Genomic DNA, 15,002 nt, shown 5'->3' with positions numbered 1-15,002 from the left:
AGACTACTATCCATTACCATTAATTACCATATTTTAAATGGATAATTCATTTTCAGCTTTTGCATCTGACCCAGCTATCTGAAACCTCAATATTTTCACTTGAGAGAAGAATTTGTGGTTGGCCTGCAAGAAACTGTGGTACCTACATAAAAACTGTCTAGCTCATTCCAAGACTGAAATAAAGCCTCAGGGCTCATTCTTATTTACCTTTGCACCAGGTTCTCCTGGCATTCCTCTGGCACCATCAGCTCCAGGACGTCCCTGCAAAACCCCAAAGGGGCAAACATTTGAAAATGCAGTGGAATCAGATAATATTTAGATATAGTTAAATAGAAACTATTTACCCAGAGCAGGATTGATCTGCTACCTACCCTTTTGCCAGCTTTTCCACTTGGACCTGGGGCACCTTGAACACCACGAGGACCCTGAATTTAAAGATTGCGATTCTTAGAATCATATTCATGTCAGCAAAAAGCTAGTTAAACATCTCACCTCAAGAACAAGATAAGATTTTTTTTTATAAACAAAGTTGCATTTTTTCCAAGGAGATGGATTCTGTTTTCCAAATTTGCATTAGTTTTAATAGAACATGGGCATCCAAACTGGCCTTTCACTACCAATTTTAACACTAGTTTTCATGAGATGGCACTATACATTGCATAATTGGTCCTTTTAACATAAAAGCTTCTTACATTCTTTTCATGGCTTTGAAGATCTCAGTCCTGTGGTCTGAAAACCCTTCGTCTTCTCATGCAAAAATTATTTTAGTCACATAATAATTATTTGACAAAAACTAAAAAGAGTGCTTATTTAACATTCCTAACTCATACACAAACATGAGTTGTGCTGGTAAACAGCTCACATTCTGTCTTTCCTAGCCTTACACAGCACAGTTTTAACTACAGGAAGACTGAAAAAACCTAATTCCACTTCACATGTAACTTTCACTGACGACTGTGTGGGCATGTTTCTGTGGAAGCCTTCTCATCTACGCAAATGCATCTTCTTCAGGCGAAAATAGCAATGGTAAGGACTCGCCATACAAAAATATCGAGTAGGAAAAGAAAAAATACTAAAAATGTAAGTAAGCAAACTGGTACGCTGACCAGCTGTTCAGAGAGCTTTTTTGTTTAATTGCTTTATTTTTCTTCTGCAAATATCCATGTGGAGTTTTAAGAGAGGTACTTAATAATGTAGCAAATCCATGATACCACTTGAGATCTGGCAAAATCATTGTTCCAGAAACTCCTATCATGATTTCTTTAAGAACCCCCTATTTTTAGGTTTTTTATATATAGTTTATATACTTTTAGGTTTAAGCTGAAAGATTACAATGTGTTTCAGTGCTCTTTAACATCACTGCACAGGAGCTGATATAATACAAAGCTGAGAAGAAAAGCATGCACTGATTCCGAAAGACTTATTCTTGCTATGTCACGTCTTTCTTGAAAATATCCAGTTTAATTACCAATTAAATTCTCTCTCTCTTACCTTATGAGATCTGATAAGATCAGAGCCTAAGGTCATACAATTGCAGACTGACATATGATTATTTAAGAGAGAAAAGAGCCTGAAGTGACAATTTTAAAACAGGTTTTCAAGTGATGACACTCTACAAGTGATAATTGCCCTTTGTTATATAAAGATTGTTACTTTCATATTTGCATTTAATTAGGATAGTATTGTAAAAGCTGTTTTTCTTCAATTGCACATGGAAAGCATATCATTGATTGATTTCTTCTAAGTGATATGAATGCATTTTCTCAAAGACAAAAAAGCTCAAACATAACAGGCAATATTACTGTACCTGGGGACCTGGTTCACCACTTTCACCTTTAGCACCTGCTGCTCCAGGTCCACCCTTGATGAAAAAAGCAAAACATATTGTTTAAATATACAAAAAACTCTAAATGAATGTTACTTTCTATACATTAATTACAGGGAGAAAAACCAAACAATCCCCTATTCATTAGGAGGTGTGAATTCACCATTTGAATCTGCAGATATACTCCTATATATCATTGTCTAGACACTGGGCTTAAGTGGACCAAAAATTTTTCTATTACCAAAAAATCCACCCATCGATTTGCATGGGATCAAATGTAACACTTTGTTCTATATTAATATTTGAGAGTTAAATATGAGCACAGTAAGAAGAGTAAGAACATGTCATGCAAACAGAAGTGCATCTGCCGTAAGAAAGGCAACAGAAATGAAAGCCACCTCTTTCTACCTTTTTCTGCTTCTGTGTTGTACAGAAAATAACAGTCTTGGAGTTCAATCCAAAGATCACTATAGTCAATGAAAAATACCCTGTCTAATCTTGTCATGAACTTCAGTGATGTTTTAATCAAGGTCTTTGTGCATCTGTCCCTGGAGAAGTGGAAAATCTATATAACTGCATCTCTTTACTATCATTAAACGATGATACAGATTTTCACCGTGAGTTTTACTTATAAACAGACCTAAAAAAGATCTTCTTCCAGGGTAGGACACTGTGCATGGAATCTGGGGCAGAACTAGTCAAAGTAAGTTTGCATTTTCTTAATAGTGGTCTCACAAAAATAGACAAACCAAAAAATCTTGACATGCTCATACAGAATACAGGCTCAAGGAAGGAACATACTGAAGTTTACTATCATGGGCAAAAGGATTTTTGCATTTCTGACTTCTGAAACAGGTCAAGACCAAATGTACGTATTTAATATGAAACAAATCTTGCAGACCTTGGAAAATTGATAGTCCTCCTATATTCACTATAGTGACCATTTAAACTCGTAGCTTGGCTTAGTACTGTCTAGCACCATAGAGTGGAAAGATTCCCACTTACTTTGCAGGTATTGTATCAAGTCCTAAGCAAATTGAAAATCGGATCCTGAGCTGGTACTGACAGTGTAGAGAACAGTGACTTTGGTAAGCGGTGACTGTCTGTTTGGGTTTCCCTGGTGTAACTCTGCTTTTAATTAATATAATGGATTACATTTAATACCTGTAGGCAGAAATCCATGTTGTATTCTATGTTAATTAGGCGTGTGAACTCTAGACTCAGCTGAAGCTAGACTGGGGCTTTGACAGTGCTACGTTTAAGACTTTTAATAACTGATATGTTTCTAAATGTATCTTATTTACTACTAGTAATTTAACAAAATACAATTCCTATTGAGTAAAAGCTCCTGCTACTTCATTCTTAAAACAGGCTGCACACACAAACAATTGACAGACCAAGAATCTGTAGGTGCTTCTGGAACTGTAGGCCAAAAATATTGCCAGATCGAAGAGTTGGATTTCTAGAGCCTCCTGGTGGCTTAGAAGCAAAACAACTGTTACTATTATTAATTTGTTGAACTTTGCATACATAAATTCATGAAACCTTTTAAAAAATGGAAGTGAGAGTATGAGGCCAGGTTGTACCTCAGCTAAAGGTATGTAACCCACTGTCAATATTATACCAGTCTTTACAAATGAATTCCTTGCTTACAGCTGTTCTATATTTATTTAACATGTATAGACTGAATGTTATCCTGCAGGTCTCTTGATTTAAATACACTGCTGGAAATCATGTATTCATTTGTTAAATAGATCCAACATGTTTGACTATTTGTAAGTATTGCATACCTAATCATGATCAATCAGGAGTCTGTGAGCCAAATTCTCTGCTTGGTAGCAACTATTTACTTTGGAAGAATTACTCTAGAAAAGAACCGGTCTTGTATAGGTCTGCTTTAAAATAGAAGTAAAGTCCAGTGATTTCAGTTTCTGGGGACCAAGTGAAATTCTGGTGGGGTATTTAGCTAAAATTTTCCTGAAAAAAGTAAATTTCACATAGATAAACAGACTGGGTTCGTGAGACTGGCCAATTTGGAGCACAGCATAATCTGGAACAGAATTTTTGAGGCTATTTGCCTTGTTTAGAGGGAGGTGACCCAAGCCTGCCCATGACAGGGGGGTTAGAACTCGATGATCTTTAAGGTCCCTTCCAACTCTAACCATTCTATGATTCTATGATTCTATATGAAGATGAGGCAAAGTGCTACCAAGCCAACCAAAACCACAATTTACAACAGTTTTAGTATCATCTAGCGTTCAAGAGTCACTGAAGAGAATGTTAAGCTGCTAGGATCAGGGAAGAACACGATCCAGAGTATTTCTTACGCTGCCTAAAATATTCCTTCAACAGTATGTAATTATCTCATGTCCCCCTGGGATTGCTTTGTTAATAAAAGTGGTCACTGGAGGGAATAGCAGCAAGAGCCATTGAGGCAACCTTTCAGTTGCACTGTGCTGCTGTAATTATACACAATGAGATTGATGATAACCTGGCCAGTATTTTCTGTTGGTAGCAGTAGGATGCTATACTCAGGTTTGTCCATCTTCTTTTCTGCTTTCAAACTAAGAGACACTGTATATTATGGTGGGTGAGGATTAGATGGAAAAAGAGGAGGTTGGAAGGCAAGGACTTGGTTATTACTGTTCAGCTACAGGCTGTTGCTGGAGCATCACATTAAAGAGGGAAAGAAGCACAAAAGAAGGGAAAGGAACCATATTTCTCATACTGTAGTCTCATGACTTCTATGTTATGACTGAATCTCCACAGCTGGGATGAGTGGAAGGAAAGTACTTTGGAGGAAAGTGCTATTGCATTCTTAAGCAAGGAGAAAACCAGGTGGCCTCCAGCAACTTCTGTTGCTGTCTTCTATGTATGCTGCTACAGTTGTGACTGGCATATCTCTGCAGTCACTTTTTCTTCACACAATAAACCAACAGGAACTTGCTTCATCCTTTACTCTTGGTTACTCAGCTAACACTTGTTTTCATTTCTCAATATCACAATTGTATTCTTGTCTGTTTTACAACTAGATGCTTCTCTGATCTAATGAAAACTGCTAACATTACCCTTTGAGTCCACTACCATAATGCCGATGTAAATAAAAATTACCGCAGACATAGATCAAAATGTAAGAGGCCAAATATCTGCCAATCCAGCTGTGCCATCACAGCAGACAAAATAACAGTTTCCAAATTAAGTGGATCTTTCAAACATGAATGCTATACTAACTGTAGAAGAGAATTTCACTCTGTGTCAGAGGATAAATACTATCACCTGGGAGAAATTTAGAAAAGACTAGTCTTCTACAAAGCTCCTGATCTTGGCTGCAGCATTTGTTATTTTATATCATGGTACAGATGCTTTATAATACCTTTTTTGAAAGATGGTAAATGCTAAGTTATACCATTTAGTGGACTATGGAGTCTGAAAAGTATCAATTTCCTAAAAAAGGAAATTTCAATTGCAAGATTGATCAGGCAGCTTTGGCTTACTGAGCTTCCTGCCTGGTTTTATTCTTTTACTGTGAATTTTTTATGAATTGTCCTTTTAAATTATTTGTAAGGATTACAGAGGTAAACCTATTTGTGATCAAAAAGTTGTTTTGCATACCAGCAGAAAAACTGTTTTGTGTTCCATGTATAGACTTTGTACAAACATTAAGCTTTTTTTAATATCCACAATGCCATTTACCAGATTCTTGGGTATTAGCAGTGAAGCCAAATTCAGGACTGAAGTAAAAAAGTACAATTCTTTTAGAAATCTGTATGGTTTTTAATTGCTTATATGAATTCCTCTTAAGAACTTCCCAGATTCAGCTTAAATAGTGAGCCAAGGTCATTCTGCACACTCTTGCTTTAGTATCTCCTTCTGTACAGTTACATATTTACCACAAGAAGTTTTGTAAATATTATTACAGAGATGACTGACTGTAGAGGAATATATAGTTATTTATGTAAAACTATTTGCTAATTTTGTAAGTCTACCAGTGTGATCTATCCAAACACCCCAAAGTCTACAATAAAAACTGATTATCTAAGTTGTATTGCAGACCTTGAATAAAAATACAAACTATGGTTTTAATTATATCAGGGTTTTTTTCTGATAAAGTAAGTACAAATAACAGAGGCGTAAGCAAGGCCAGAATGATATCTATGGACTTGCGTTACTGTTTTCTTAAACGTGTGAGACAGTTTTGTTTACATACCACAGGACCTGGTCTTCCAGTGAGTCCCATGGGACCAGGTGGACCTCTCATAGCAATCTGAGAAAACAAACAGAACAAAACAACAGGTATCAAGAAAGAGCTGCCAGCCAGCATACAAATTCTATATTAATACAATTTCATAACGCATTAGCAAATATCCCCCATCATTTACTCAGTTGTCAATAAGGGTAAGTACTGTGATGAGATGATGCTTAGAGCCCTTTACTTCACATCCTGCATGATATAAAATGGAAATGTTTTTGGAGCTGTACCCTTGTGGTAGTTTTGTTTGCAGGCTCCTTGTGCTCACCCTAGCTTGCTGGAGAATAGCTTGTGCTTGAGCTTCCTGAGCTGAGATTGTTGGGCCCTTCTCACCATCTCCACCAAAGCGGAACTGCAAGTATCAAAACAAGAAAAGGATTCAGAATTTATCAAATTAAAACCATACTTGTTATTCGCTGCAACTCTGTAAACCACTTCAAAGACACAGGACACTCCACTATCTTCAGTACACTCCACTAACTTCAGAAGACTGCTGCATTGAGGCCACTGGATCCAGTATGAACATTAAGTCATTGGTAATAGTTTAGAACTGAAGTGCAAATCTAATCACTTATGAGCAAATGTTTTCTTGATTTCATAGGATTTTGGTTTTAATTTTGTTCGCTTGTTTGTTTGTTTGTTTCAAAAAGAGGCCAGAATAGATTCTAATTATCGATTCTAATTATCGGCAAAACCTCATTGAAAATATGTTTCAAAATTAATTAATTCTCTGTACATTGGTAGCTACCCACAGAAAAATGCAATTCAATTTAAGGCAGACATCAATTTTAAAAATGTTTGATATCTAAAATGAAAAAGTTCTGTATCACTTCTGAAAACTTCAAATAAATTACAGAGTAAAATTTAAGTACTCATTGCTGCTCTCCTAGACTGTCATTGCTCAGGAAACTGCTAGCAGAAGCTTTGCAATGTTGTACAGACACATTGTAGAGTTGCAACAAGAAGCACAGCTTTCCAGATGTATGGCATAGACACACTGGATATCAGGGCTATGAATCTTTCACTGTCCACAACAATTTGTTCAGTTTGCCTACACCCAGAGTTAGCACGGTAACTGCTTGAGGTCTTTCTCCTGCAGTCATGTTATTATCAGAATGGAAGAACTGTTTTTTGGAAGTGATGGAAATCTTATTGCTTTAAGCTCCCAGAAATGAGCACCTGACTTTTTCTACAATGAGAAGAGAACTACCAAGGCTTCTATCATTTGAAAGAAGGCCAAGTGGTTTGTAGGGATCCACATAATGTGGAATCAACCACATTTTCAAAATATTTTTTCAAGCAAAAGTGCCTAAATTCATCATCTTGCAGCCATTAAAAAGGTGAACCTATTTTGATGAATTCAAACCCCACACGTGATGACAAAGAGCCACACAAGGTGTCTCCCACATATTACTTGGTGTTTTGAATCTATCTGTGACAAGATGGTCTGCCACTGCTAGATTTGATTCCACCTGATTACTCCTTTATACCAGCATGGCTCTCAAACTAGTAAAGAGGTCATCTGTTAGAAAAGGATAGTGGCTTCTCAGTGGGTTTTTTAAATGTGGAAAAGAATTCTGGATGGTGATTAAATAACCAGGCTGGACTGTGGGAACACTGAAGCTGGTTTCTTCCTTCCTGAGAAATTTCTGGTTTGACTTGGTAAATCCCTTGGTAAATGAGTTGTGAGACTCATTAACATCTAAAGGTAAAGCTACTGAGATTTTCCAAAGTTACTGCTAAGTATTAGTCCACACTTACTACCTTTAATGCAGCAAACTTATACAGCAATTACAGATGGAAGAACGATTTGGGAATAATTCCCTTGAGGAGTAGTGGCATTTTTCCATCAACTAATTATTGGTAAACAAATATTTCTGTTACACAGCCAGCTGTGTAACAGCTGTGTAACTTGGTGCAAGCAAGAGGTCAATAACATTAGCTTATTTTCATAAACTCCCATTGATTTTTTCATAAATAGAAAAGAAACTTTACAAAATCATCCTTTCCACATTGATGTAGTCCTGCCTCCTGTATCAGAACTGCAGCAACTACAGCTCCGAGACATTTTACTTGCTTTGCTTTACTTACCAAAAATACTGCCCCTTCGTTTACAGTTGGTTTATCAATTCTGTGGGAACTGGAACTAATCAGAGCTTTCAGGTACACACCATACACTTAGGAATAATGAATTCCATGCATATAGTACTTTTCATACTACAAAGCTGCAAGATACTTTAACAGCTTTGGGCTTGTTCCTCCACCTGCTAAAACAGATGGTGTTTTGCTTTGACTCCAGTGGGAGCAGAGCTGGCTATGTGCATATATTTCTATTCAAAGGATGCACTGACTCTTCAAAGAGGACACTGAAGTCCAATTTTAAGAACGGAATGCTTAAAATTCTCCATGTCAAGAAGACTTGAAAGCACACACACCCGCTGGGAGTACGAGCCCTTTGTGCAACAGCAAACTCCTTGTTTAGGAGATATAGTAGCAAATCACAGTTACTGTTGAAAATATAAGGATTTCAGTGCATGTAATACATTAGTGTAGGTTCCAGTCTGGCAGCCATGCAGGAGCTAAAGCAATATGCTTTGTTTGAGGGGAAAAAAGGTACCATACGATCTTGAAACGCTTACACCATACAAGAAACTGTATCAACTCTCATTCCAAAGACAAAGTAGATGAAAAAAGAAAACACTCATACATTTCTTGAAACACACTTCCTCTTTTTGAAGCCTGGCTACCCTGAAATCATAACACAACTTACCGGCAACATTAACATGGTACCTGGAGGACCTGCTAAACCATCAGCACCCGGGAGACCAGGGCGACCAGGTGGACCCTAAAAGGGATGACAGAAAAAGGGATGAGAACAAAAAGTTATATAAGACAAACCTTTGAGTCACTCTTACACACTTACACTTGTATTCATAATGACGCACTTGAAGGATTAATCGTCTCTTTGAAAGTGGTTTGGGAATGTTATTCATGATTACTAAGGTAATTAACTGAATTTGGGGAACACATTCAGCAATAGGGAAGAAAGCTATTCTCTTGAATTATTTTACTTACAAATTATATTAAAAAATGGAGTACAGAGTACCTAATTACAGAGGGTCTGCTAATGATTTCATAAGTTGGGCTGAGCTGAGATTTGCACTGTGTTCCAGTGTTTGCTTTATTTGATATAGAGAACTAACACTGCAGATTCTCTTTAAACCTTTTGAGTAGCTTAATTTTCAAAGGCTACATAAGTCCTCCAGCTATGACTTGAAGTCTACTTTTTAATGAAATCTAATTCTGAGTTTAAAAACAGTTTAAAACTTTTTGTGTAAACTGGAGTTGAAGAAATGTACCAATGTGTGTACACAATGCTCATGATTATTGATCCAACAAGCTGCATAAATAAATATTACTGTTGTGACAACAGTTAGATTTATAATTGCACCTTTCCTCCCAGCAATTTGCATGCTGCATTTTTACTAGCTGAAGCTGTCAAGGTCACTCCAAGGTCACAAGATGTCACTCCTGACCTGCATCAGGAGTGCTCATTTGCCTGCTGCTATCTGTGAAACAAAGTACTCATTCACCAGAACGACTCTCTGCAGGGTTGCAATGACAGACCAACAAACATCAAACTGTCTTAACTGGTTCCTTCTGCTGCTCAGGAGTTGAACAAAACAATGGGAAAGCTGATCTGAAAAATTTTGGTGCTTTTTCCCCTCCTCAGGAATTAAGATCAGTAGTCTGTTACTGAATCTGTTTGAGCTCTTTTTCAAAAAAGCCTGAAGCATCAAAAAAAATTCCATACTAATAACACACTACAGATAAATCTTACATTGAGAATTATTACCAATTCAGATGTAAAATATTGAATAATATGAATTGTTAGAAAGAACCATTATATATCCAGGCAATTTTTATTTAAGGTTAAAAAATAGAAAAATAATTAAATGCCATATGATTATGTGTCTTTGTGAAGATTAGAAATGAAAGATTAGATCAGAAGATGAAAATTAGATTACTGAAGATAAAACCAAAGATTATTTAAGTTTTGACTTTCTTCTTCCCTTACACCATTTTATATGAGTGAAATTCATCCTTACAGTAAGCAGAAGTGAGACCGCTTATGGTCTTCTCCAGAAGGGTATGTTCATTTTTTCTCTATTGTCTTATACCCGTTATTAGGATTAGAATGATATAATAATTTAATACAAAAGCTGAAGCACCATAGGCTACTACAAAAATGGCGTATTTCTCACCTAATTGTTCTGTAGTTCCATGCTTAAACAACATTCTCAATTATTCTAGGTATTAATATGGGCTTCTTAAAATTAAGCAATGTGCTTTTCTTGAGTGGTAATTTTCTCATAATGTTACTTTACTAAATTTTTTTACCTAAGATGAAAACTAGTCACAATAGTTATAGCAAGAGCTATAGCCTTTATTTGTATACACTGGCTGTTGTTTATGTAAAAAAACCAGACCTGCCCACATACGTTTAAAATTTAAAGTAAGATATGTTATTTCATTAGGATGGAAGCTGACAGCAGAATCTGGTATTGTACCTGTATTGTTCTCATGAGTTTGGTAACTCATGTCTACAGTTATTTTTTTATGTAATGTGTCCTTTTTGATATAAAACATTGAGTCTGTTTCATGACAGGTACATGATATGCTTAGTCAAGAATTTCCATGTCATTAATTCAGTAAGCAGTTAGTTAAAAACTATTAGTAGCAGTTATTGCATTACAATGTGTTCAAATTGCCATTTTATAAGTTTAAATTGCAAAATATGTTGTTGAGTTAATCTACAGGAAAGGAATATGAAACAAGTGTGGATGCTGATTTATGAAAGTGAAGCATTGTTGGAATTTTAACGTCTCATTATTCAGGGAAGCAATAGCATCTTCTCAACGTCTTCTGTACACAAATACAGCATGAACATGCTAGGCTAATCAGTAAAATACCACTCATAAAGCTCTGGAAAGTTTTTTTTGTAACATATTTTCCTTAAATAAATATATTTAGGCTGTTTCAATATTGATTTAGTTGTGGCAGTAAGAAAAGGCTTGTAAGAATACGTCAGACTAAAACAACAGCTTAAATTTCAATTATATTCATGACGGGATAAGCTTCTCATGAAGTATGTTACTTAATATGGCCAATAAATTCTGCCTGGATTGTCTAAATATTACCCATCACTTTCAATATTTCCACGTGTATTTTGATTCTGTAGAGCTTGTTCTTCTCTGTATCTCTACATGTTACAGCTGAGGTCATAATGATTTTTTAAAAACTCATTCAAATCCATATGAAATGTTTGTACGTATTGCTTTATTATATTTTAAAATAATTCACATAAAACCAGAGAAATATAGACAAAGACGAGCTCAACTTCTTTCCAGTATTTACGGTACATATTTCTGCCACTAAGGAAATGTTGGTTCAGATTCTCAGTTGATTTGGTCAGCTGAGTAATTGAGCCCCAGTTCCACTGAAGTATCCTAACCTATGTGTATGTATTTCAGATCAGCATCTAACCTATTTACTCTTGGAGCAATTAGTGCAAGACATACCACGAATACCCAGGATAATCTAGATGTTGACTTACCCTTTCACCAGGGTCACCTGGAGGACCAACAGGACCTTGTAGACCTGGGGGACCTGTAAGACCCTATGGAAAATGAATGACATTATTATGCTGAGTGACAGCTTGCAGAATTTTTGAACTATTTTTTCTGTGGAAAGTTATGTTGAACATACTTTTGGATAAAACAATGTATAAGGTGGCATACTTTTTTTTTTTTTACAAAAATTTATAGTCAACATTCAAAAGTTTGATTTTCATGTGCACTCGGCTTGTAGCATGCTGTCACTGAAAATGCTGGAGATCACCCTTTTTTACTCCCTTCCAAAAATGCTAAGCCAATATACCATTTGGGATCTATGATAAGACCAATATTAACTATGTTAACTCATGAATACCAAAGCACAGTGGATAAGGCAAAGGCAATAAAAGGAAATTGTGTTTAAACTACTTACAGCAGGTCCTCTTGGTCCTGGTGGTCCTTCAATGAGCATACCCTAGAGGGAGATGAAAAAAGATACTAAATTGGTTGTGTCTTGGAGAAAAATATAAAACATCTTTTTAGCTGAACTACTAAAGCTAGTATTTCTTAGTGTTTTGATAAACTTTTCTGAGGATCTTCTCTCCACAGTTACTAGAACTGGAATCTGAATTGCTATGTAGCTTTAAAAGTGAGGGGTCTCATAGTAGTTAATTCAAAATATTTTCTTTTTATACCATTAAAGAATTTGATGTGAATAGCTCTGGCTATTTCTATTTTGTGGGTCTTATAGCACCTCCTAGTTCCTATTTTTGAGAGAAGACACTAGCCCAAATTCCAGGCCATAGCAAGACCTACGAATACATGGTCTCCACTTGTACTTGGCTTTCCATAGGAAGGAGGACTGGACCAAAAAGCTTGAAGCTAGCTGTAGTGAACTCCAACAGTGTTGGAGATTGGCAGCGGATACCTCTTCAGTATTATTGACATAAACTAAATGTATCTTGCAATGGTTTAAAAAAGACATGCATTTTATGACCTAACATACACTAAGCTTCTTCACAGATCATGACTGAGAGGTCAAAATCTTGACTTCTAACTTGTTCATTATTGTAGTACTTTAACTTTGGTGATCAGTAACTTAACCAAATGCTAATCCTGGGGTAGGAATATAGAATTAAAGGGGAGCTTTTGGATCACAGAATCCAGACCTTTGATATTAAGTAACAATGACACATCATAGTATTTTACCAGGCTTCAACTTAAGCTAATTTTTTCCCTTGATATTTCTGGACCTAATTTTCTATGAAATAAAAACGAGACTAAACTTTAATTTCTATTTGGATCAAATACATACTTGAAAGCAGTCCTTGAAAATTCTAGAAGAGTAAACCACACTGGCATTCAACTCCTGCTAGATATTATAAAATAATTATTTTTGTGTAATCTATGTCTTCTTTTAAATTCAGTTACATTTTAGTATTTAACCATCATGCAAGATGCTACAGCATAACTTCATCCTACTGTAAAAGCCACTTAGTTATTATACTACTATTTAAAGATGAGAAAAATTCTGTAAGCGACTGATCCATTACTGTGCTTATGACCAAGTTGTAACCGCCAAATAAAGTACTTAGTTAAACTGTTAGCAGTTTGACTGCACCAGCACAGCTTAACCGTACACGCATTTATTTAGCTTCTCGGACTTCCTTGCCCTTGTTGAAACCTGTAGTTACACTGTTACCTGTGCCTAAACTAGAAGCTATCTCTGTAGGTCTGCCCAAGCTGTAGTTACTAAACAGACTGAAGTATCTATGCTCTGTTTTCCTCTGCACAAGAAGATCCTCCTTGTTTTAAGGAACAAGTGGTTAGTCCTTTGTGTAACCAAAAGAGAAGGCTGAACAGGCTAGTGTCTGTTATCACTTTTACACTGTCCACACTGCAGGTGGTTGTTTCAGAGATCATGGCTATCATGAACAACATGGTTTGATAACGATATACCAAAAGTACATATATGTTATATAGTGCAAAAGAAAAACTCACCCACATCTGTACTTACAGGTTCAATCACAGCTGGTTCTCCCTTTTGGCCTTTTTCTCCGTAAGCCCCATGTCCAGTCACCTGGCCAGTAAAAACAGCCCCAAGAATGAAAATAAGTAGAAAGTCTAAGGACCTGGTACAATAAAGAATTGTAGCAACCTATAACTGTAAGCTAAAGCTGGAATTGATCTGTGCTATGAAAAAACACGTCACAGGCATAAACCATATCAATCAAATATATTTAATACCTGAGAAATGGAAAACGCAAAAACTGCATGCATACGTTTCAAATTATTGGATATTGTCCATTTGTAGTTTTCTGATGAGAGGCAATAGTTTGCATCCCATGGTTTGCTTTAGGACTTTAGACTAAGAATCTAGAACTTCTGTGTGCAAGTCACAAAGCTTTTTCTTTTCTTATTTGAATGGACATATTCTTGGCAATTAAAAATGATTCTTCGTGGCTTTCTGAGTTAAGCAAGCCTGAAGTAAGATGGAAAGAAAGAGCCCTTGGTCCCATATGGACAGTACCCTTCAAGCTCCTGATTTCATTCATTAGACATGCACAATATGTAAAGCAGTCTGAGAAGAGTCTGTGACTTCATCACATAAATGGGAAAGGAGTTAAGTGGCATTGTAAACATTAAATAATATTTCATGGGTAGCCAGTTATGCCCCTTAACTACATGAATTAGCATCAGCTGCAAAATTCTTTTAGGGTCAGCTCTATGGAAAGTTTTGGGTTCAGGATTAAGATAACAGAATACCTAAAACAATAACTCAATAACAAATGCTAATGGCAGAACACAGACACATTCACATTTCAAATAAAGAAAAATAATTTTATTTTTTTTAAAACCAGGAGATATGTATTTTTCTTCAGAAGTACCTCTCTTGATTGCAAACATATTCACTGAAAACTAGAAATTAAATTCAGCTCTGATCAGAAGAAAATTCGAGATGCTTTTTTTTTCATTTCAGTAGAGTGATTCCATGTTTGCATCAAAACAGCTGGGGATTTAAAAATATTAAGGATAATGCTACAGTATTTAAATATGAAATATTTTGGAAAGGAAAAACAGAGATATAGATTCATGGCTAGTGCATTTTATATTGATTTATAAATGCACAGATCTCACTAGCAGTAATGCAATAGTTCATAAAAATCAAGTAGCAAGAGGTGCAGATAAATATGTTATATTATATTAATGAAAATTGGTTGGAATCTTTGGAAATATTGCCCCTTTTTTGAAAGTTTCCAGGTACTGAGTACTTTTCATTTTGCCTTTTTTATCAAAGGTAGAACTTCCCTTG

General features: G+C 35.9%; 1 protein-coding gene across 1 annotated transcript in view; it reads right to left on the bottom strand.

Annotated features, from left to right (window-relative positions):
* Window positions 1-15,002, bottom strand: part of COL11A1 (collagen type XI alpha 1 chain) — a 160,718-nt gene that overhangs the window by 88,413 nt on the left and 57,303 nt on the right. The window contains exons 9-17 of the mRNA XM_074152644.1: window positions 13,707-13,769; window positions 12,123-12,164; window positions 11,692-11,754; window positions 8,845-8,919; window positions 6,343-6,426; window positions 6,033-6,089; window positions 1,808-1,861; window positions 372-425; window positions 208-261 (exon numbers count right to left, since the gene is read on the bottom strand). Coding sequence (XP_074008745.1) covers window positions 208-261; window positions 372-425; window positions 1,808-1,861; window positions 6,033-6,089; window positions 6,343-6,426; window positions 8,845-8,919; window positions 11,692-11,754; window positions 12,123-12,164; window positions 13,707-13,769 — 546 coding nt within the window. The remainder of the gene's footprint in view (window positions 1-207; window positions 262-371; window positions 426-1,807; window positions 1,862-6,032; window positions 6,090-6,342; window positions 6,427-8,844; window positions 8,920-11,691; window positions 11,755-12,122; window positions 12,165-13,706; window positions 13,770-15,002) is intronic.

The sequence above is a fragment of the Numenius arquata genome, chromosome 8 (genome assembly GCF_964106895.1).
Source record: "Numenius arquata chromosome 8, bNumArq3.hap1.1, whole genome shotgun sequence".
In the NCBI taxonomy this organism is placed as follows: Eukaryota; Metazoa; Chordata; class Aves; order Charadriiformes; family Scolopacidae; genus Numenius; species Numenius arquata.
Note: the sequence above shows the minus strand (reverse complement) of the source record. Positions and strands in the feature narration are given on the sequence as shown.